General features: G+C 42.3%; 2 protein-coding genes and 1 long non-coding RNA gene across 3 annotated transcripts; 2 read left to right on the top strand and 1 right to left on the bottom strand.

Moving 5' to 3' along the window:
• The first annotated feature begins 72 nt into the window (after window positions 1-72).
• Window positions 73-5,806, top strand: LOC127380029 (tubulin alpha-4 chain-like). Its single transcript, XM_051608424.1, has 5 exons — window positions 73-888; window positions 2,213-2,426; window positions 3,207-3,355; window positions 3,804-4,484; window positions 5,285-5,806. Exons 1-5 carry the CDS (start codon window positions 715-717, stop codon window positions 5,573-5,575), a joined length of 1,509 nt encoding a protein of 502 aa, XP_051464384.1. The 5' UTR covers window positions 73-714; the 3' UTR covers window positions 5,576-5,806.
• LOC127380034 (uncharacterized) lies at window positions 2,285-14,403 on the bottom strand. The gene is made up of 3 exons (XR_007888413.1): window positions 14,163-14,403; window positions 3,230-3,305; window positions 2,285-2,372 (listed from the first exon to the last, which is right to left on the bottom strand). It is a non-coding gene; the product is annotated as an uncharacterized LOC127380034 (long non-coding RNA).
• On the top strand, window positions 10,828-21,116 carry LOC127380030 (tubulin alpha-8 chain). Its single transcript, XM_051608425.1, has 5 exons — window positions 10,828-11,022; window positions 14,845-15,067; window positions 15,777-15,925; window positions 16,485-17,165; window positions 17,607-21,116. The coding sequence occupies exons 1-5, from the start codon at window positions 11,020-11,022 to the stop codon at window positions 17,892-17,894; spliced, it is 1,344 nt and encodes a 447-aa protein (XP_051464385.1). The 5' UTR covers window positions 10,828-11,019; the 3' UTR covers window positions 17,895-21,116.
• The last annotated feature ends 960 nt before the right edge of the window (window positions 21,117-22,076 follow it).

Genomic DNA, 22,076 nt, shown 5'->3' with positions numbered 1-22,076 from the left:
TCTGCTAGTAATTCCAGATATGAGACTTTTTTTTTTTATTATTTTTTTTTTCCATCTTCTTACCAGAAACAAGAAACCTTGTATTAGCCCATAATGTAAGGCAGCTGAAGGGCTGAAGAACAGCCCCCCTTGTCTATAATATGATGAACAGAGGTCTCAAAGATGAGGATTGGCTGGCAGAAAGATGAGGTTTGGTGCTTTAGCACCAGGAGACAAGATAATCCCACGCACCTTGTATACAGATGGCCAAATAGTCAAGTGGAAATCCTTGCAGTTCAACCTGTTCTCCAGCTTGTTTCAGTCAGTGGAAGTTAGGCAAATTGATTCTCTCTCTACCATTCATCTACAGCCACCTTTGTCAGAAAGATGCCACTTTGAAATTATGCCATCATTTGAAAGCATAGAGGAAGAAATTATGAAATGGTTGATAATATTTTAAATGAGTTACCAGTAGCATATTCACCAGTTGTTAAGAGTTTTAAGAAGGAAACCAGTTATTTGAGAAGATGCTCCACATGTGTTACCATTCTGGTTACTACTACCAGAATTATATATATATATAAAATTATATATATAATAATTATATTTTTTTTGTAAACAAACAAACCCACAAGGTTTAAGTTGGAGAATTAACTGGGAAGACTTGCTTAAGAACAGACTCTAGGGCTGAGTCCTGTGACAGCAAGTTCCTGATGTAACAAGCGAGTGGGTGGAATGGGACGGTTGCCTGGCAGAGACTATGACCTCTCCTGCCTTCACTGTGATGCCGTGGAGCCACTGCCAGGTCTTGCCACCTTGCACCAGACTGCTTGTATAACAACAGCACAACAATCAGTAACCAAAGCTGCTGCTACCAATCAAGAAAGGAAGTGCACAGGAAAAACCATGGTAAGAAAAGAATGAGGTCATTTAATGAGATGCTGAGCAATGAGTTTGGCCTTCTGTTTCCTGCTACTCTGGTGAAGATTTGAGTAAAGGTGGAAAGGCTGTAGTGACCTTTTTTGCTTCGTTTTGGGAGCAACAAATGTTTCTCACAGTGTACAAATGATTGTATTAGCTTTTTCATAAGCAGATTTAGAATCCAATATGTACAGTCACATTTGTGTTAACAAATTTATTATAAGGGAAGTCATATGCAGAAAAGAATGGGGTTGGAACTTATTTTTCCTTTTTGGGTAGAAGCTACTGTGGATGTACTCAGAATACAGTATATTTAACCCTGTTTTAATGGCCTTTTCCTACTTGTGTGTGAGTATTAAAATGAGGAGCAAAGAAATGTGGACTTGTCCCTAGATACTTTTAAGATTGGAAGGGAATCACATGCAAAAAAAATTCTTACTCAAATATACCAAGAATATTTTTGAGACAACCTTTAAATTCACAGTATTTGGGAGTCTGCATAGAAATCTACAGGAGAGGCTTATTTTCCTTTTAGAATATGATACAGTATTTTATGTTTCAGAGTTCTGTTATTCAGCTACGTGCATGACACAGTAACACTTCAGAAACTGGTTATTGATTGAACAGCCATGGTTACAAGAAGTGTATGTATGAGAAGGATTTCTCAGGAGATTACTTTAACATGTCAAGAGTGCCAAGTCCTTTTGAGTATCAAGCTAACTCTTCACATGTTACATTGAATTAGAAGTACCCAGAGAACTGGCTGAAACTATCAGTTGTTGAAATTAGTTAAGGTACTAAAGGCACTTAAATTCTAGCTGCTTTCAATTCTACAAACCTGTTTTCCACCTGTCCAACACACTTGTTCAACAGAAAGGGGAGAGATCAGAAGCTACTTCATTCCCTTTGCTTTATCTATATAACAATAAGGCTGCATAGCTGTGTCATGTCCTGGATAACTGCACTTGGCTCATATTCCTTAGCTAGGATCTACTGTTGTTTATTTTGTGTACCTATACACAGTTTTTCTATCTGTATGGATGTATGTGTACTTACAAATAGATCCTGTGTACTGTACACTGTGAGTAGGCACAGCTGCAGATCTCTAGCTGTTGTGATTGTTTCTATCTACAAACAGCAAAATATTTTTCTTCCTATTTGAAAACAAGTGTCAGAATATTTTCCATTCATTTCAGACTGGTGGAAAATCTTGTAATGGTTGGTTGATTTCAAGTTTGAAGTAAGATCAGCTTATAGACTCTTACGATATTCACTTGTTCTTCTCACCATTTTCCTTCTCGTCCTCCTGCAGCGCGAGTGCATCTTAATTCACGTTGGCCAAGCTGGAGTTCAAATTGGCAATGCATGTTGGGAACTCTTCTGTCTGGAGCATGGCATTCAGCCAGATGGCACCTTCATCGACCAACCTAGCGATGATGACTCTTTTGCCACATTCTTTGGAGAGAGAAGCTCTGAAAGATATGTACCCCGGGCTATTATGGTGGACTTCGACCAAACTGTCATAGGTCAGTACAGAAATAATATTGGAAAATAGAAAGGAATTAATTCTTCTGAGTACCAACATTCAGATCACTGAACAGCAGGACAGTGCCCCTTACTGTTAGGGATGATCCCAACATGCAGGCAAAATGTACAGATTTTAAGTTTTTAATACCAGGTATTACTAAAAGCTCTGTTACTCTCAATGAAAATATAAAAACTGGACTGCACTGCGTGATGTGTGTTCTGTTCCTAATTAATAAAATAAAAAGTTTACTGTTGTTTAAACCTCCACTGGTTATGAGTACAACTTTCTTAAAGAGATTCCTTTCTGGTCTTTTTTTGTGGTGATACTTTTGTTTTCTAACTCATGGAAAATGCTTGCCTGACATTCAGATGTAAGAGAGAAGCTTGAAGAATCAGACAACAGAAGCATCCTGACAGATTTTCAGAGGAAACCACTGTTCTACTCATGCAGTCCTTCCCCCAAAGATTCTGATGAATCTTCACCTGATCAGTATATAGAGCTGAAGTTTTTGCATAGCATGGCACAGCCCTCATTTCACAAATGAATTCATTTGTATAACACAGCAACCTGCACTTGGAGCAGAGTCCACATCCTTCTTTTTTTTTCTTTCAAAACTGAGAACATCTGAGAACATCTCCTCAGCTCTGTACTTTGTTTTTCAACATACAGATCTTCCATACCATTTTCTACCAACATAAAATACTCCATTTATTTTGTACACATTATGAACCCTGATGAATGAGCTCTCCCAAGCTTATGCATTCTCTTTTTCCTTCAGGTGAAGTACAGACTGGCACCTACCGGGAGCTTTTCCATCCAGAACAGCTGATCACTGGAAAGGAAGATGCAGCAAATAATTATGCACGTGGCCACTACTCTGTTGGCAAAGAAAAAATTGACATGGCATTAGATCGTGTCCGTAAGCTGGTATGTACTATTACATTGGAAACAAGACCTCAGAATGGTGGGAGGGCTAATAAGCACCATGTAATTTTTTATTTTTTTTTTATGGTGGCTGTCATTTAGCTTTTTTAATATGGTCACTTGCTCAAAACAGACAAATGCAGGTCCTAATTGTTCCATCTTAGTTTTCATAAGAGTGGAAGACTTAAATGGAAAACCTCAAATATTGCTGTAGCATTATTATTATTATTATTATTATTATTATTATTATTATTATTATTATTATTGAAAAAAAAATCTGTTACTCTATTGGTACTTGAGGTTGAGTTTTACAGGGGAAAACAAATAGTGTTTCTGGGAAAATTGCTGATATTTATGCTGTGCACTGAGTGTGGGTGTTGCTATCTCTATACAAGGACGTGATTTACAGATACATTCACTTACTCTTTCACTTTTCATGTTGGATTTCTAGACTGATGACTGCTCTGGGCTGCAAGGATTCCTGATCTTCCACAGCTTTGGTGGAGGCACCGGCTCTGGCTTTACCTCCTTACTGATGGAACACCTCTCCATTGAATATGGAAAGAAGTCCAAACTGGAGTTTGCCATCTACCCAGCCCCTCAGGTCTCCACTGCTGTGGTGGAGCCCTACAACTCCATCCTCACCACACACACCACTCTGGAGCACTCGGACTGTGCCTTCATGGTGGATAACGAGGCCATCTACGACATCTGCCGCCGAAACCTGGACATCGAGCGCCCCACCTACACTAACCTCAACCGCCTCATCAGCCAGATCGTCTCCTCCATCACCGCCTCGCTGCGCTTCGACGGGGCCCTCAACGTGGATCTGACAGAGTTCCAGACAAATCTGGTGCCCTACCCACGCATCCACTTCCCCTTAATAACATATGCCCCCTTTATCCCCTCTGACAAAATGTATCATGAGCAGCTCTCGGTAGCTGAAATCACCAACGCCTGCTTTGAGCCCAACAACCAGATGGTGAAGTGTGACCCAAGACACGGGAAGTACATGGCCTGCTGCATGCTCTACCGTGGGGACGTTGTTCCCAAGGACGTCAATGTAGCAATTGCTGCCATCAAGACCAAGAGAACTATCCAGTTTGTTGACTGGTGCCCAACAGGCTTCAAGGTGAGCAGGGCTGCCACGAGTTTCTCTTCAAGGTTTCAAGGGCAAGTTCAGCCGAGTGGAAAATGTGTATGTAAAGTTTTAGATCTTGCATGTTCCCCATCTCTGAGGTGAAGGAACTTAAGAAAGATGCAGATGTATAAATGTGCCCTTCCTCATTTTAGGCATCCCATTGGTATAGACTCCTAAATATTTACCTAAGTGGGAATGTGAAATGTATTCAGTTCAGACCTGAATTTTGAAAAAGCCAGTGAGCATTCCTTCTGAAGCTCCATCCGTATCTAAGGAAATACAAAACCCAATACAATTAATAAAAGAAATGCTGATACGGGGGCATCTATCAGTCAACACCTTTATCCAGAAATACTATGCAGCCTCTCCCCACTGGCTGCATAGCAGTGTTGGGAAACAACATTTCAACAATAATACAGACATTAGCAGTGGAAAATGATTTGTCATACCAATGATTGGTTTAAGAATGAAAACTTTAAACTGAGAACCAACTTTCTGTATTCGTTTCTCTAGAGTATCTTGGTGAAACTGAATGTTCAGTGCTGAGTAGCTGATAAGCAAGCTACAAAGTTGCCATGGTACATATAAACAGAAGAATCATACAGACATTAAATGACCAAGTGTCACACTGTTTCTGACATCAGTATTTTTAATGGCATTGGCCATATCCTAGTTTTGATAGTGGGCACTATTGTACCCCAGCACCTGTCACTTCAGTCACATTTTTTCAGCTCTTGGACTGCTTTCTGCTCTTGCCTCGTTACAGCCTTCTCTCGTCTTCCTGTTTCCAGGTTGGGATCAACTACCAGCCTCCCACAGTAGTTCCTGGTGGAGACCTGGCCAGAGTTCAGCGAGCAGTCTGCATGCTGAGCAACACCACGGCCATTGCAGAGGCTTGGGCAAGGCTCGACCACAAGTTTGATCTGATGTATGCCAAGAGAGCTTTTGTGCACTGGTATGTGGGTGAAGGCATGGAGGAGGGAGAGTTCGCAGAGGCCCGAGAGGACCTGGCTGCCCTGGAGAAAGACTATGAAGAAGTGAAATATGACTCATTTGAAGAAGAAAATCAAGTAGAATCTTAAAATGAAGGAATCTTAAAATTCACTCTCCCATTTCCTGGACATAAGAATGTCTCTGTGTGTCTTTTTTTCATGTGCCTGCATTTCCACTTGGCTCTTGCATACCTAGTCCATTACCATTTTAGTAGATTATAGACAGGATGAATTCTCCACTATGAGATCCCAGGACATTAAATTCATCGTACATGAATTGTACATTGATTAATCATTAGTCAATATGCCTCAGAGTATGACAGGTTTCATTTTTTTTTTTTTTGCTAATATATCCTGAAATGTTGTCTCTCATTTATACTGTAATTTATTCCATGCAAAGATACAGTCACGTAGCTGTAATGTCATTTGAGGAACTCCTGTTTCAAAACAGTTCAGGTAATTGCTAGGGACACTACACTACATAAGGAAAAGTTACCTACAGTGCTCAGTCTTTATTTCATGCAAATTTGAAACATAATGTTTGTAAAGCTGCAAGATGCAGTGAGAGCTCTGTTGGTGCCAAGAATGTACAGCTTGTCCCAAAGCCCTTGCTTCTACAGAATACATAGAGCAGGGTGGTTAGGAGGTGTGATTTTGCCAGCTATCATAAGTAGGAGCACAATTTGGTACTCTCAGCTTCAGCAGGAGTTTAGAGCACACTGTACTTGTGCAGCAACTGTGTAACAGTCATAACTGGATTGGTCTATTGTTCTAGAGGCACAGGAATGCTGACAGCTCTGTTGCAACTGCTAAATGAACAACATCTATGACAGTCAAGGGTGTTAAGATGATGAGCTTGTGGCATGCAGGACAGAAGCATTACCAGCTTCATCAGACATACTGAGATCACCATAAATCAGAACCATGACAAAAAATGTGTATGATAGTTGTAGCTGAGACGTCTAAGAACACCAGCTATGACTTCACAGCTTAAGTCTTTGTAACAGATATTTTTGTATATTTCCAGATTTTAGAACAATATATTGTGCAGGCAGGCACGTGGCCAGCCATGGCCTGAGGTTAAACTGGTGGAACAGCAAGAGAAATTGTTGGATGTTGCAGACAGTGGAACAGGAAAAGTGGCTGGCCAACCCTAACCTCTGTCTAAACTAATGAGGTAAGGGCAGGAGAAGCTACAGCTACATATAGTTAAAGGGACCTTTGGGGACCCCCTCCCCTTGAGTTTAAGACAACAACAGAAAGTGAAGGGGCTGTTGGCTTACTGGGGATACAAACTAAAGCTGAAATTGCTAAATAAAGGTGTAAAATAAGCAGAACAGGGCCAGTGGTGAAAAAGTGGTGTATGTGTGTGTCTCTTTAGGAGGGAGGGAAAGTAAGAGAAAGATAACAGCAAAAAGATAACTCGCCATGTGTGTCCGACCTGCTTATGAGCTTATGGTTATCTGGAAGGTTTCCCTTGGCACTGATGAGAAGACATCCTGGAGAGGATGGAGGACAGACTAAATGTATACCAGTATTATTTTAGTACTGGATTTATTATTGATTTTTTGTGAATAGATTTCTTTAAAACAAAAAAAATAGCCATGTTTTCACTGAAATATATATTCAGCACATACAACACCAGCTGGGCTACAGAAATGCATTATGTTTCAACCAAACTGTTGAGGAACGTTGTCCCCTTTCTGGTAGCTCAGTTTGTATTAGGATTGCTAAGAGGTCATAAGGAAAAGCAGGCACGTCAAGTTAACTTCACTGATGTAGTTTGCCTTTTTACCTGCAAAAGTAATGATTGTTTTTTATATTAGTAACTGTAGTTCTGAACTCGATATATTATGGGAATATTGATATATTAGGGGAAGATAATTCTGTAAGTCCAGATCTAATTCCACAATTTTTAACAGATATATAACATTTCTATGTATGACAGTTCTTACAAAAAAGGAAATAACTCTTTTGAAACTGTATCCCAAGATGTGCTTCATTTTTATCTAATAGTAATTTTTAAAATACATAGCACAATTCTCTCGGGGATATACCTGAAAGCCAATCTTTTATCAATATAGCAGAGTTCTATGCAGATGCTGAAATACTGGACTTCACGCTAATTTTCGAAGTACCTGCAAGGAGATGCTGTCAGTTCTCCCAGTAGGTGGCAACAGAGTGACGGAATGGATACAGGGAAAGATGCAAAAGTGGCTTTTGTATGATCCCCTAAGAACTTCTTAGGGGTGCAGAGTTTTGTAAGGTTGTATAATGGTACATGACTGGTTGAGGGGCTGCCCAGGGAGGTTGTGGAGTCCCCTTCTCTGAATGCTGCACTGAGTAATGTGCTCTGGGTGATCCTGCTTTAGCGGAGGAGTTGGACTAGGTGATCCTTCCAACTCTGACAATTCTCTCATTGCATAAAATAATCCATAATTCTGGCACTATTGGCAAGCCTCTTAGATAACCTATCTGTAGGGAGTGATGTATATCTGGCAGGAGATAAAGAAGTTAACTTTCCTGCATCTACCTATTGACATATTTTGATCTCTAGTCAGAACAAAACTGAGAAATCAGAGGACTTGGTGGTTCTCTTGGCCTAAGATCTGGTGGACAGTACTTCCAAGATCTAGATTATTCAAAACTGCTACTTTCAGAGATGCATCTATTTTAAAATTGAGAATAAGGGCTTAGGTTTTTGTGTGGCAGTGTTAAGGGTTTTAAAGAAAAAACCCTAGGAGGTTGATCTTGATAGAATCATGAACAATCTGAGATAATAACTCTCAAATCAGCCTCTCTGTTGCGTTGCTCTGGAGGGCAGCTATGGCACAGCACCCAGTTCATGTGCACACAAGAAGGCCTTTGAGCATATCCACACCATCCCAGCTGCATGCAGGCTGCACATCACCCCAAGGAGCATGGGCTATTCACAAGCCCTCTGAAAGTACCAGCAAAACCACTCTAGTATCTCTGCCAAGTTCATTTATTTGCACACCTCAGGACTCCATGGCTGAACTTTTTTACAGTCAGACCTATCTAGGTCTCGTCATCATCTAGCAGTGTTGCAAGGTAAAGGGTGAAGTAGGCAGGTCTTGACCATACCCTCCACACATGCAGGATATGTCTCAAGCCTGTTCCATGCAGGACAGAGAGGTGCCCCTGCAAGCTCACCATCTGCCCACAGAAGGGGAATGCCAGCATTGAGAAAGATCACTTTCTTCCCAAGAATCCAGGTCCAGGCTATATCTGCCTCATGTCTGTATGGAGTAGAGCCTGGTGGTGGACTTCGGAGTCAACAAAACTCACCAGTACCTGGGAGCACAGTCCCACACTGTGCTTTCAAGCTACCCTCTAAATCTAGACTGAAGATTTTCTGCCTAAGCACTCTGCAACATGGGTGGACAGAGCAACGTAAGGACACCTCATGAAAAACAATATGCCCAAGTCTTCCTCAGGGCTATTATGTCAGTGTCTGGCCATCACCCCAGACCAGCATGTATTTCCAGCACTTGTGTCCATGGGCTATCTCAAGGCAAGCATTGTCTTTGGTGTAAAGCAAGTCTGCAAAGGCCTTTTTCCCGGCTTTGTGTCTGTGAAAAAGGAAACAGTAACCTGTTCAGGCTCAATCAGTTCTAGAGAGAAAAGACAAAGCCATTGCAGTCCCTCTGGCCAAGGACACCAGTCAAGACTCCATCTCTCCCTTCTCCCTGGAAGTTTTTGAGTGGTGATGCATGACCCAGACTCCGTTCAGAGTGGCAACCCAACACTAGTGAGTCTGCAGGTCCTGGGACAATTTATTTTGAGTGGGGTTGAGAGAGGAATGATAAACGCTGACTCCCAGAGGTGCTCTCACTGCCTATTTCAGAAGAAAGGAAGATAGCAATGGAAGAGCAGAGAAAATGCAGCAATGGACTAAATTGCAAATCATTTAGTAATTCACAGATCTCTTGCAGGTTTTGGAGCTGCTAGATCTGACATGTTGACTTAAAGAGTGCCTAAGAGGATTTGGGTGGAGGACTGCTCAAAGTATTTGTTGTGAGACTTTTTCCTGAGGCGATTCTCTGCACGGAGCTCCACATCAGCTTTAATATTTCAAATTGCCTGGAACTCTGGAGCTTGGCTGGAATGTTACCAGTTCCATTGGTAGAAGAACATTAGAAAAACGTATTCCTCATCCTCAAAGCAGTGATCTCATGGTTTTCTAGAGGAGTGTGGCACTCAGCTTAAACAAAGCAGCAGACAGAAATTTTTATGGGAATTCTTCCTCTGGAAAAAAATATCTGTAGCTTTTTCTAACCAAAAGCAAAGAGTGGTGATTTGCAGGGTTATGTAAAGATCAGTAAAATGAAGACTATGGCAAAGTAAATGTAAGTTTATAAAAAATTGTATTAACTACTTCACACTGTTAAAGAGTAGGCATTAGTTAAAGGAGAAGCTCCTTAGATCTGGTTGCCAACAATGGAAGAACAATCTATTAATATAATCATGTCAAAGTAGACTAACCTAAAATAAAGGAATTGTGAATTTAAATTTCTACTGATTAAATATTATAATAAACATAATGTTTCTCATGTCTAGGGATACATAATACTCAGATTCAAGCAATTAAGTCTGCCTTCCTCTTTGTTAACAAGGATTTGCAAAGATGAGGGTTTCTCCACTGAGAAGCTGCTGCTTTCCAATGCTGAGCTAGTGCAGAAGCAGCAAACAAACAAATGGTGGAGGCAACTGCCCTAATTCAGTGTAATGCCTCGAGCTATGTCTTGCAATAGGCACTGCAATAAGAATCAAATTTCTTTCTGTGTTTGGACAGATGAGTTAGACTCTGTCCTGAATACTGCCCTGTAGTGCTGACAGACCAGATGACTGTACACAGAAAGAGAAGCAATAGAATTAAAATGAAACATGAACAGAGAGGCAGCTGGAGTAAGGACAGAATAAGTCAGGGCAGCATTTAGGAGCCATGGTAGAGCATGCTTCAGAATGGTAATTATATTTACTTTCCAGTTATCTGTTTTTGTTGATTTTTCTTCTATCCTTCTCTTTTTCATTCATTTGCTTTCTTACACCCTCTTGGTCTTCCGTGTTGGAATTTAGGGGTGATTTTCATCTAAACGTGTATGTCCTGACAGAACAAGGAACTGGGACGGTATGTGTCTTATAGGTGACATATATGGATAATACTCAGGTGTTAGAAAGTACAGCATACAGCGTGTTACACGGCCCCTCTCAGATTTAATAAGCACGCCAAACGAGGCAGGACTAAATTTGAAATCTGGGGCATATCTGAGCCCTGCCTGTCTGGATGAATTTGCATACGCAGGGTGGTGGGGAGGGCAGGAGGCAGTGATGCCACAGGCAGATTGGCGGAGTCTGTGACCTGTTCCCCACCGCGCTGAGGCTCTGAAGCGCAGCAGCAGGTGCTGAGTGCTGGGCCCAGGCTGCCCCCCTGCCCTGCAGCCCAGAGCAGGGCTCCTGCAAAGACCTGTCAGCGCTGACCTGGAAGGGAAGGAAACGCCACTGGAGACACCATGGTAAGGGGGAATGTGGGAACACCGGTCATAACGGGGATGGGGAGGGCCATGGGCGAGGGAAGGCAGGGGGATCTGCTGCTGTTATCAGTGGTTTGTGCCACAAAACCCTGATCTCACGCACCAATTACCACGTAAGAGGATGGGAATGTCAGGAAATTTCACTGGAGCTGTAAGGCATAGTGAATCAGTGTTTTCTTCAAAGGGTCTCTAATTAGTTAAAAGACAAATTAGATCTGAAGTCTTAGCTTTTTAGTACTTTCTGTTATGACTATATTTTCTCAACACACATTCTTTTTCATCTGAGATAATATATTTATATATTTTTTTTTTTAAGAAATAAAACAAAGTAGTTACTTTTGTGTCTGTTTAAAATTAATTTAGCCCAAATAGCTGTTCATAGCTATGCAGTGTATACATCTATGTTTCTGGAATGCAGGAATGTTTCAGTATGTGTATGCATTTAACTAAGTAAAAAAGACCCCTTTGGTCTTAATCTTTGGGGGTTTATCATAAATTTATAGAAGTCTCCCAAAACCTCTTAGAATGTGAAAAATCTACTACACCTTGTACCCAAATTTATTTCTAGCACTGAGTCTTCCTTTGGTGCAGAGAACTAAGCTATTTTCTGCCAGTACAGCTGCAGGTCTGAATCTAGAGCACTCATTCTACAGGCAAGATACACACTTCCACAGGGTTCCCGTGCCTTAAGACAGACCTAGGGTAGTGAGTACGTTTCAGAAATAGCTGGGAATACCTGGAAGACTAAAGTCTGCCTATGTACAGTAAATACTTAAGTCAGTATGCTTTTTTTTTTGCTTTTTTTTTTTTTTTTTTTTTTTTTAATAGAATCAAATCTGTCCCAGGCTTAGTTTCACAAAGGATTTGGCCCTTTCTATGGTCTCTTGGTAAATAAAAGGTCAGCTCAACAGTTTCTAAGACAGGTCCTGGTACGTTAGTGGTAGGATATGAAACATGAGTTTGGAGTAAGTTTCAAATTTAAATACCGTGTTGAGATCAGCTTACTCTGCCTGTGACTCTGAAGAAGCCCACCCTCTTCCCTAGTAAAAGTCTGATACCTATTTTAATGCTGTTTACCATGCAAAATGAGAAATCTTTCTGTTGTTGCCTTCTCTCCTTGCCAGAATATTTCCAAATTAATGCTGGGGTAGGGGAAGATGGGAGTTGAATGCAGGAGTTGTGGTAAGAGTCCTGACTTAAAAGGCAGCATCGGGATACTGTGTCAAACCAGTGCAGCTGAAAGATCAGTCTAAATGGAAAGGAACCAATTCTGCAGTCTTCCACTATAACCCTGTACTAAACTTTACAATATTGACTTTCTAAGGCAACATTCACTAGTTCCATCTGTGAAAAAAACAGACCAATTCCTCCACTGATCGGAGGAACAGAGGGAAGCAATCCTTTAGGTTCCAGGCACTGCTTGACTTGTAATTGTTGTTTTACTCTAAAAGATACTCTTTAAAACAGTCATATGACCTCGCTGCTGTGTTTAAAACGAACCTTCCCTTGCTGCTGGGCTTACCAGATTCACACTGGGATTTAAAAGAAATGCAGGAGCCTGTCCTGGGTAAAATTAGCATGAATTGAATTCTCTAAGCCCAACAATGCCTTCAGTGTCTCCTGAGTAATCCTCCAGATCTCAACCCCACAGCAACATACTCAAATAACTCAGATAGTTTTGCACAACTCTGTTGAGAAAAAAAGGGTTGTGCAAGTACACTTGAAAGCTTGTTACATGGACTGCTGCATATGCATTTGCAGAGTCAGCAACTTACAAATGAGTACTGAATAGAAAGAATATATGTACTTGAAAGAAATATTTAAATTGCCTTTCCATGTTAATTTGAACTTCTGAGGAAAACTAACTGGGGCAGAGGTAACTTCTAAAAATCCACTTGCTTCTGAAAAAATATCTTTAGTTCTGTTTCTAAAATGTAAATGTATGTCAATTGTGAAGAAAACACTGCTCCAGGGATGCTGCTGGTCACATATTCTGCTTGAGGATTTATCTTTTTTGGAAAGAAGAATTTCACTCACAGGTCACAGGATGATTTTGCAGGATGAGCAGTTACAGAATTAAAAAAAAAAACAAAACACACAACAAAAAACCCACAAAAAATTGACCAGCCAAAACTGATATTAAGTCATTAGATAATCTCTAAATGAGGTATTAAAAAAGAAAAATGAGTAATGACCATTCTCTGGCATTGAAGACAGGCAGCATGGCCTTCTTCCTATTATGCATCTGAATTCTCCTTCCCTCTTCAAAGGTCAGCGAGCTGTTCAGTGGTACCCATTCTTGACAATGAATTGTACTCTGAATGGTGCCCAGGCATTGTCTGGAGAAGTATGAACTGGCATAAGCCAAAACTGTGCCAGGGCATGTGTCACTTATCAGTCAGCACAGGCAATCACAGGCCAGTGTACTGTACTATGACCTGACTCATTCTTACTCCCTAGTGTAGACAGGACCATTGAGATCAAAAAGATGGAGCTCAGAAGGCTATAATTACAATTGCTCAAAGCAGAAACTGAAGCTGAAAAACTCTATGTGTCTGAAACCACTCTCTCCTTACAAAACTGCCTTTCACTAACTCAGAAATATCTGCTTTATAATTCTGTTTCTGAGCTTAGGAAATCCAGCACTAGGTCCTTTAATGCTCCGGTATTCCAAGTGTGAAGTGCAACTGGCACCTGCCTGTTTTAGCCTGGTGTTACATATGTTGTTTTTTCATTGAAGTCGCTGGCTACCACAGGAACTATGCTCAAAATAATACAAATGAATCACACAGAATCTTAGGGGTTAGAAAGGACCTTGAAAGATCATCTAGTCCAACCCCCCTGCCAGAGCAGGATCACCCAGAGTACATCACCCAGAAAGGCATCCAGCTGGGTCTTGAATGTCTCCAGCGAAGGAGACTCCACAACCTCTCTGGGCAGCCTGTTCCAGTGCTCTGTCACTCTCACAGTAAAGAAGTGTTTTCTCACATTTACATGGAACCTCCTGTGTTCCAGTTTGCACCCATTGCCCCTTGTCCTATCACTGGACATCACTGAAAAAAGCCTGGCTCTGTCCTCCTGACATTCGCCCTTAACATATTTATAAACATTGATGAGCTCACCCCTCAGTCTTCTCTTTTCCAAGCTAGAGACCCAGCTCCTTCAGCCTTTCCTGAATGCCATGCAGAACACACTCTATTGCAATGATACTGCCATGTCCACGCAGTGGACCTCCAATGTAAAATTAATAGCTGCTCAGGAGCTTGAAGGAACATTTGCTTCAATGGACAGAATCTGAAGCAACTTCCTGAGGTGATTGCTTAAAGCAGTTCTTCCAAGTTTCCACCCTAGCTTGCTGTCAGAGAGTAAAAGGATCAAAACACATCACCTGTCTTGGGTTACATAAGGTCGAAGGATACCACATGGCTGTGTCAGGTTCCAGCCAGCAGTAAAAATAAACTAAACTGGGATGTGCTCCTCAGCAGAGCCAACCCATAGGAGGCAAGGCGGGGTTTGTGTAACTGAAATTGGTTGTTGATTTTAATTTGGTTTGGTTTTTCTTTTCCTGCCAGTTTTCCTGTACACAGCGCAAAGATCACGATCTTTTAAAGAACTGTCCCAGTATCTGGTGTGTATATGTCTGGTCTCATTGTGGTCATGGGACTGAACAACTAAACGAAGTGCTGACAGTGACAATTCACCATGTATTGTAAAAGCAATACACTGGGAAAAAGTATCCATTAGGAATAAGGAGGACTAATATGCAGTGTTTTTTCTGACCCTGTCTCTGCTCTCTCCCCTTAGCGTGAGTGCATCTCTATTCATGTTGGCCAGGCTGGAGTTCAGATAGGAAATGCATGCTGGGAACTCTTCTGCCTGGAGCATGGCATTCAGCCAGATGGCACCTTCAAGGATCTGCACGATAAAGCCAACAATGATGACTCTTTCATCACATTTTTCAATGAAACGGCCACTGGGAAGCATGTGCCACGAGCTGTAATGGTGGACTTGGAACCAACCGTAGTAGGTCAGTAGAGAAATAAACCTGGAAAATAGAGAAGAGCTTACTCTTCCTACTATCACCGTGGCGTGCCACCAGTCTCCACTAGTACCAAGCAGCACATACTCTTTGTATCCGGGTCTACCACTAGGCGGCATAAAATTAATCTTCTCGTGTCACAGAACGCTAGATTCTGTCAAGACTCAATATTATCTTCATAGGTGTTATGAACATAGGAACAGCAGAACCCTCAGCAGTTTAACAGCTAGTGCATATGGTTTGTATGACTTGTCTTTGAAAAAAACATTTAATTTTTGGTTTTGTTTAGAGTGCTTCTGTGCAGTTTGGATCCATAGTGAGACCCTGACATTTTCCCTCTAGAAACAGAAGGATTTCTATTCTAAATTGGATTCTAAATTGGAGCACCTGAGGGAATCTGATTTTCTTCACACTTTTTTTTCTGGTGGTTTGTCCTCTTGTGGGTACAGGCTGTACAACTGACAAGTTCTTTACAAGATAACAACATCCGTGGCTGGATATAAGTCACACCATAAATCAACAGAATGCAACAATTTAAAAATGCTAAGGAAAGAGTTTTCCCTTTTCTGTCAGCATCTGGGTTTTGGGGTCATGGCCTCCTGTGACTAAGAACTCACATGAATGCCTACAACAAACAGAAGTTGTGAGCACTGGGGCACAGACATGCAGTCTCTCACAAATTCTCTTTCATGTGCAGATGAAGTGCGGGCTGGCACCTTCCGGGAACTTTTCCATCCAGAACAGCTGATCACTGGAAAGGAAGATGCAGCTAATAATTATGCCCGTGGCCACTACACCATTGGCAAAGAAAGCATTGATATGGTGCTTGATCGTGTCCGTAAACTGGTAAGTCCCATTAGTTTTGAAACAGCAGTTGGGATTCTGCAGAAGAAAGATGAGCAGAATAGGTAGCTTCTTAACTACAGATGATACTAATTCTTCAGAAAAAAAGACCACAAGACATAGAGAGGCATCATTACAAGTCCAAGGGAGAGAAGCCCAGTAGTTCACTTCCCAGCTGTATGCCTTCAGATAGTCTTAAAAAGTGGTTCTGAATATGTAATTCTTCATTATTAGCACAGCCCTGGAGCCCAAACACTGATACAGAAGGGTGGATTAGGCGGTTCTACATTGCTTGTTTCAGATAGACTAACTAAAAGAAGTGTAAAGATCAGAGATAGAAGCTCCACAGGTAACAGTCCAATTTTTATGTAATAAGTTCAGCCAGTGAAGGAAGTAAAAGGATAGGATTATTGCCAGCCCTTTCTCAAGAAAACTTGACATGAAAACTATGCTGTGTATTGCTGACAACTGCTCTCTCAGCTCAGAATAAGCTCATGTAGTACATGAAGTCTTTTAATTCCTCTTCAGCCTCTGTTCTTTCACTTTTTCTTATTCTTTGTAGACTGATGCCTGTTCTGGGCTGCAAGGATTCCTGATCTTCCACAGCTTCGGTGGGGGCACCGGCTCTGGCTTTACCTCCTTACTGATGGAACGCCTCTCCGTGGATTATGGAAAGAAGTCCAAACTGGAGTTTGCCATCTACCCAGCCCCTCAGGTCTCCACCGCTGTGGTGGAGCCCTACAACTCCATCCTCACCACACACACCACCCTGGAGCACTCGGACTGTGCCTTCATGGTGGATAACGAGGCCATCTACGACATCTGCCGCCGAAACCTGGACATTGAGCGCCCCACCTACACTAACCTCAACCGCCTCATCAGCCAGATCGTCTCCTCCATCACCGCCTCGCTGCGCTTCGACGGGGCCCTCAACGTGGATCTGACAGAGTTCCAGACAAATCTGGTGCCCTACCCACGCATCCACTTCCCCTTAGTGACCTATGCCCCCATCATCTCCTCTGACAGAGCACATCATGAGCAGCTCTCGGTAGCTGAAATCACCAACGCCTGCTTTGAGCCCAACAACCAGATGGTGAAGTGTGACCCAAGACACGGGAAGTACATGGCCTGCTGCATGCTCTACCGTGGGGACGTTGTTCCCAAGGATGTCAATGTAGCAATTGCTGCCATCAAGACCAAGAGAACTATCCAGTTTGTCGACTGGTGCCCAACAGGCTTCAAGGTGAGCAGGGCTGCCACGAGTTTCTCTTCAAGGTTTCAAGGGCAAGTTCAGCCGAGTGGAAAATCAGTATGTAAAGTTTTAGATCTTGCATGTTCCCCACTTCAGAAATACTATACAGTATCTCCCCACTGACTATATATTGTAACTGTATTATTTTCTCTAGAGTATCTTGGTGAAACTGAATGTTCAGTGCTGAGTAGCTGATAAGCAAGCTACAAAGTTGCCAGAGTACATATAAACAGAAGAATCATACAGACATTAAATGACCAAGTGTCACACTGTTTCTGACATCAGTATTTTTAATGGCATTGGCCATATCCTAGTTTTGATAGTGGGCACTATTGTACCCCAGCACCTGTCACTTCAGTCACATTTTTTCAGCTCTTGGACTGCTTTCTGCTCTTGCCTCGTTACAGCCTTCTCTCGTCTTCCTGTTTCCAGGTTGGGATCAACTACCAGCCTCCCACAGTAGTTCCTGGTGGAGACCTGGCCAGAGTTCAGCGAGCAGTCTGCATGCTGAGCAACACCACGGCCATTGCAGAGGCTTGGGCAAGGCTCGACCACAAGTTTGATCTGATGTATGCCAAGAGAGCTTTTGTGCACTGGTATGTGGGTGAAGGCATGGAGGAGGGAGAGTTCGCAGAGGCCCGAGAGGACCTGGCTGCCCTGGAGAAAGACTATGAAGAAGTCGGAACTGACTCATTTGAAGAAGAAAATGATGGGGAGTAATTTTAAAATATACTTTGTTCCTTATGAGCTCGTAATTGTCTCTGTATCACTGCACTGCACATGTCTATGATTAGGCTATCCCTTTGATGTTATATACTTAGGAGGGGTCATATAGAGACATTTTTGTTCCATAAATCACAGGTAAATTGTTGTGTAAGATATGATCAGTTGTAGTCATGCCCTACCACTCCCAGCAATGCAAAAAGACTTGCTCTTCCTCCTTGCACATTTAATGTAAGCCTCCTCAAGGTCTAAAACACATGCTAAACCCACTACAGTTCATTATATGCAAGCTTATAATGGAGCACATTGAGTCAGTAGAGTTTTCAAAGTTCAGATTTGACATACCTTCTCCTTTCACTTGTTGGTATATCAGAAAAACAGCATCTCTGCTCTGTGCTCTATTATCCTCTCATTGACCTTCAGCTGACTGACCTAAAAGGGACTTTTCATTATTTTCTGAAACACCATTCCTGATAAAGCAAACACACAGCAGAAATGTTAAAGCAATGCAATTTTTCCACATTTGGGGGATAAACGTCTGTGTTGTGAAAAAAATTATCCTTTTTGGTTGGGTAGAGCTGCAGCAGGCATAAGAATTTATTGCTTTGAAATTGTTGAAACGAGAAAATTATCTCCTAAGAACATTTCAGTATTCCTTACTTGCCTGGATTGTTCATCCTCTGCAAGAAGCAACCTATGCTTTATCCAGCAGACCCCTGTGCCAGGTGTGACAAACTTTATTAAGTGCCCCATGTGCAAGTGAGACTGCAATGCAGACATTTGAATGTTCACTCTATAACTCAGAGTAGTGAACAAAGATCTCAGATTTATAGGATTCACATCTTGCTGGGCAATGCCATTTGTTCTTGACTAGGAAACCCCTCAGCAACTTTTTATCTAGGTCTAGGTGCCTGATGGGATGCACCCATGAGTGTCAAGGTAGCTGGCAGATGGCATTGCAAGGCCACTCTTGATAATCTTTGATTGATCATGCTGATTGGGAGAAGTAACCATAGACTGGAGGAAGGCAAATGTCACTCCTATCTTCAAAAAGCACAAGAAGGAAGACCCAGGGAACTACAGGCTGGTCAGCCTCATCTCAATCCCTGGGAAGGTGATGGAGCAGCTAATCCTGGACAACATTTCCAGGTACATGAACAAGAAGAAAAAAAATCAGGTGTGCTCAGAAGGGATTCACCAGTGGAAAGTTGTGCTTGACCAACTCAGTAACCTTCTATGATGAAACAGTTGGCTGGTAGACAAGGGGAGAGCCATGGATATTGTCTACCTAGACTTGAATAAGGTTTTCAATACTGTTTCCCATAAGATCCTCATAGAGAAGTTGTTGAAGTACAGGTTGGTTGAGCAGACAGTGAGGTGGACTGAAAATTGGCTGAATGGCCAGGCCCAGAGGGCAGTGATCAGTAGCACAAAGTCTAGTTGAGGCCTTTAACTAGCAGTGTACCCTAGGGTCAATACTTTGTCTAGTCCTGTTCAAAATCTTAATTAATGCTCTGGGTGATGGGGCAGAATGTATCCTTAGCAAGTTACAAATGACACAGAACTAGGAGGAGTGGCCGATACACCAGAGTTGTGTTGCCATTCAGCGCGACCTGGATAGGCTGGAGAAATGGGCTGAAGGAACCTCATGAAGTTCAACAAGGGGAAGTGCAAAGTCCTGCACCTGGGGAGGAAGAGCCCACCAATATACTCTGGGGGCCACCTAGCTGGAATGCAGCTTTGCAGACAAGGTCCTGAGGGTTCTGGTGGACACAAAGTTGAACATGAGCCAGCAATGTACCCTTGCTGCAAAGAAGGCAATGGTATCCTGGGCTGCATTAGGCAAAGTAGATCATAGAATCAGAATACCTCAAGTTGGAAGGGACCCATAAGAATCATCTAGTCCAAGTCCCTGCTGCTCACAGAACAACCTAAAACTAAATCATATGACTAAAAGCATTGTCCAGATGCTCCCTGAACTCTGACAGGCTTGATGCCATAACTGCTTCCCTGGGAAGCCTGTTCCTGTGACTGACCACCCTCTCAGTGAAGAACCTTTTCCTAATGTCCAATTTTAACTTCCTCTGATGCAGCTTCATTCCATTTCCTACTGTTCTACCACTGGTGACCAGAGAGAGGAGACCAGCACCTTCCCCTCTACTGCCTCCCCTTGAGGAAGTTGCAGGCTGCAATGAGGTCACCACTCAATCTTCTCCAAGCAGAACTAGCTAAATTACCTCAGTCACTCCTAGTAAGTCTTGCCCTTGAGGCCTTTTACCAGCTTGGTTGCCTTTCTCTAGACACACATCAATAGTCTGATGTCCTTCTTACATTGAGCTGCCCAAAACTGCACACAGTACTCAAGATGGGGCCACACCAGTGCAGTGTAGAGTGAAAAAATCACCTCCCTTGACTGGCTAGTGATGCTGTGCTTAGAGAGGTTGAAGAAGGTGAACCTTCCATTCTGCTCAGCACTAGTGAGGCCACACCTGTCCAGCTCTGGACTCCTCAGTACAAGTGAGCTATGGACATATTGGAAAGAGTCCAGCAAAAGGCCACAAATATGATTCATGGACCGAAGCATCTCTCCTAGGAGGAAAGGCTGAGAGAGCTGGGACTGTTCAATCTGGAGAAGGCTCAGGGGGTAATCTTACCAATGTATATAAATAGCTGAAGGGAGAGTGTAAAGAAGATGGAGCCAGGCTCATTTCAGTTGTGCCCAGAAGATATAAGAGGCAATGGACACAAAGTGAAACAGTGCACAGTCTGTCTGAACATCAGGAAACAGCTTTCTACTCTGTGGGTGACGAAGCACTGGCACAAGTTTCTTACGGAGGTCATGGAGTCTCAATCCTTGAGATATTCAAAAGTCATGTGGATATGACCCTGGACAACTGGCTTTAGGTAGCCCTGCCTGAGCAGAGGTGTTGGACCAGATGACCTCCAGAAGTCCCTTCCAACCTCAGCTATTCTGTGATTCTGTGATCTTCTTCATGTAGAGATTTCTATTTCTGTTGGCAGTTGCATCTCACAGTGCAACATCAGATTGAACTTGTATACTCTGTATGCATTATATGGATTTAATTAACCAGATCAGTAAATTACGAAAATATGAAGTCATGGGATACCATAAATGTCTCTGTTTAGAAAAACATCCCTATTCAAGATACACTTGATTATGTACCTAAAATGAAGCAATAAAAGTACTACCCAACCTCATGTGATTTAGACTCCTACACAGATTCCCTTACAGTTCTGTCCTGAATTGGGATCAAAATAAGAAACAGGAACTTTCATACATGAAACAAATGTATATATTCATACCAAGAAGTGACCCTGATCTTCCAGTGAGAGAGGAGAAATAGGAGGCAAATTAAAGTAAAAAAAAAAAAAAAATAAAAGTGATTTAAAAATGGCAGATTAACTGCTTGCTTTGTTCTTTGAAAAACTGCTGAAAGAAATGCAATGAAGAAGTGAAAGCTACTGATCCAATATGGAGTTCCTAACTTTCTGAAAGCTTTTAAAATCTCATCCTGATCATCAATGTTATGGTTTATTTTATTTGCAAGGACACTTAAGAATCAGGGTTCCAGCTCTCGCAGTAGTCAATGTACTCTTTGGAATGCTTTGGAGATTACTTTAGAAGCACTGTGATATTTATCAGGGGCTAACAGCTTTTGTCAAAGTGACTAGCAATAGAAAGAGAACATCACTAAATTTAAACCACTGCCAAAGGGCTCTGCCAGAGTTGGAGCAAAGATGCCGAGTCATTTGTACTCTTTCCAGAAACCCCTCGGACATTGATACTGATGGCAATTCAGGAAGCTTTTCACTGCCTCTGCTGCCTTGGCTGAAGCACTCTGACTGACTGACAGCTGTGCTGCCTCCAACACAGCCAGATTGTATGAGCAGGTTCTCCATAACCTGCCCAGGGGGTATGCAACTGGGACTGCAATAGTGACAGCTCTGATGGGCTCTGGACAACCCCTCTGAAAGCCTCCTTTGTGCTTTCTCCTTCCTGCTGTTCAGTGAAGGATGGTGGGGATGCACAGAGGTCACAGGGCTGGGAGCACACACTGTCCCCACCTGTGCCAACAGAACTAAGGACAACGTAGGCTTTCTCCACAATAAATCCATGTTAGCATAACCCTTCACCCAGAATGAAAGTGATCTGTATTA

This window comes from Apus apus, chromosome 1 (genome assembly GCF_020740795.1).
Source record: "Apus apus isolate bApuApu2 chromosome 1, bApuApu2.pri.cur, whole genome shotgun sequence".
Taxonomy (NCBI): Eukaryota; Metazoa; Chordata; class Aves; order Apodiformes; family Apodidae; genus Apus; species Apus apus.
Note: the sequence above shows the minus strand (reverse complement) of the source record. Positions and strands in the feature narration are given on the sequence as shown.

Coding starts and splice junctions, on each gene's coding strand:
- LOC127380030 (XM_051608425.1), top strand. Junction 15,926..16,484: donor TTGATCGTGTCCGTAAACTG/GTAAGTCCCATT, acceptor TATTCTTTGTAG/ACTGATGCCTGTTCTGGGCT. Junction 17,166..17,606: donor GGTGCCCAACAGGCTTCAAG/GTGAGCAGGGCT, acceptor TCCTGTTTCCAG/GTTGGGATCAACTACCAGCC.
- LOC127380029 (XM_051608424.1), top strand. CDS start 715: ATGGGACGGTTGCCTGGCAGAGACTATGACCTCTCCTGCCTTCACTGT. Junction 889..2,212: donor AGTGCACAGGAAAAACCATG/GTAAGAAAAGAA, acceptor GTCCTCCTGCAG/CGCGAGTGCATCTTAATTCA. Junction 2,427..3,206: donor CTTCGACCAAACTGTCATAG/GTCAGTACAGAA, acceptor TTTTTCCTTCAG/GTGAAGTACAGACTGGCACC.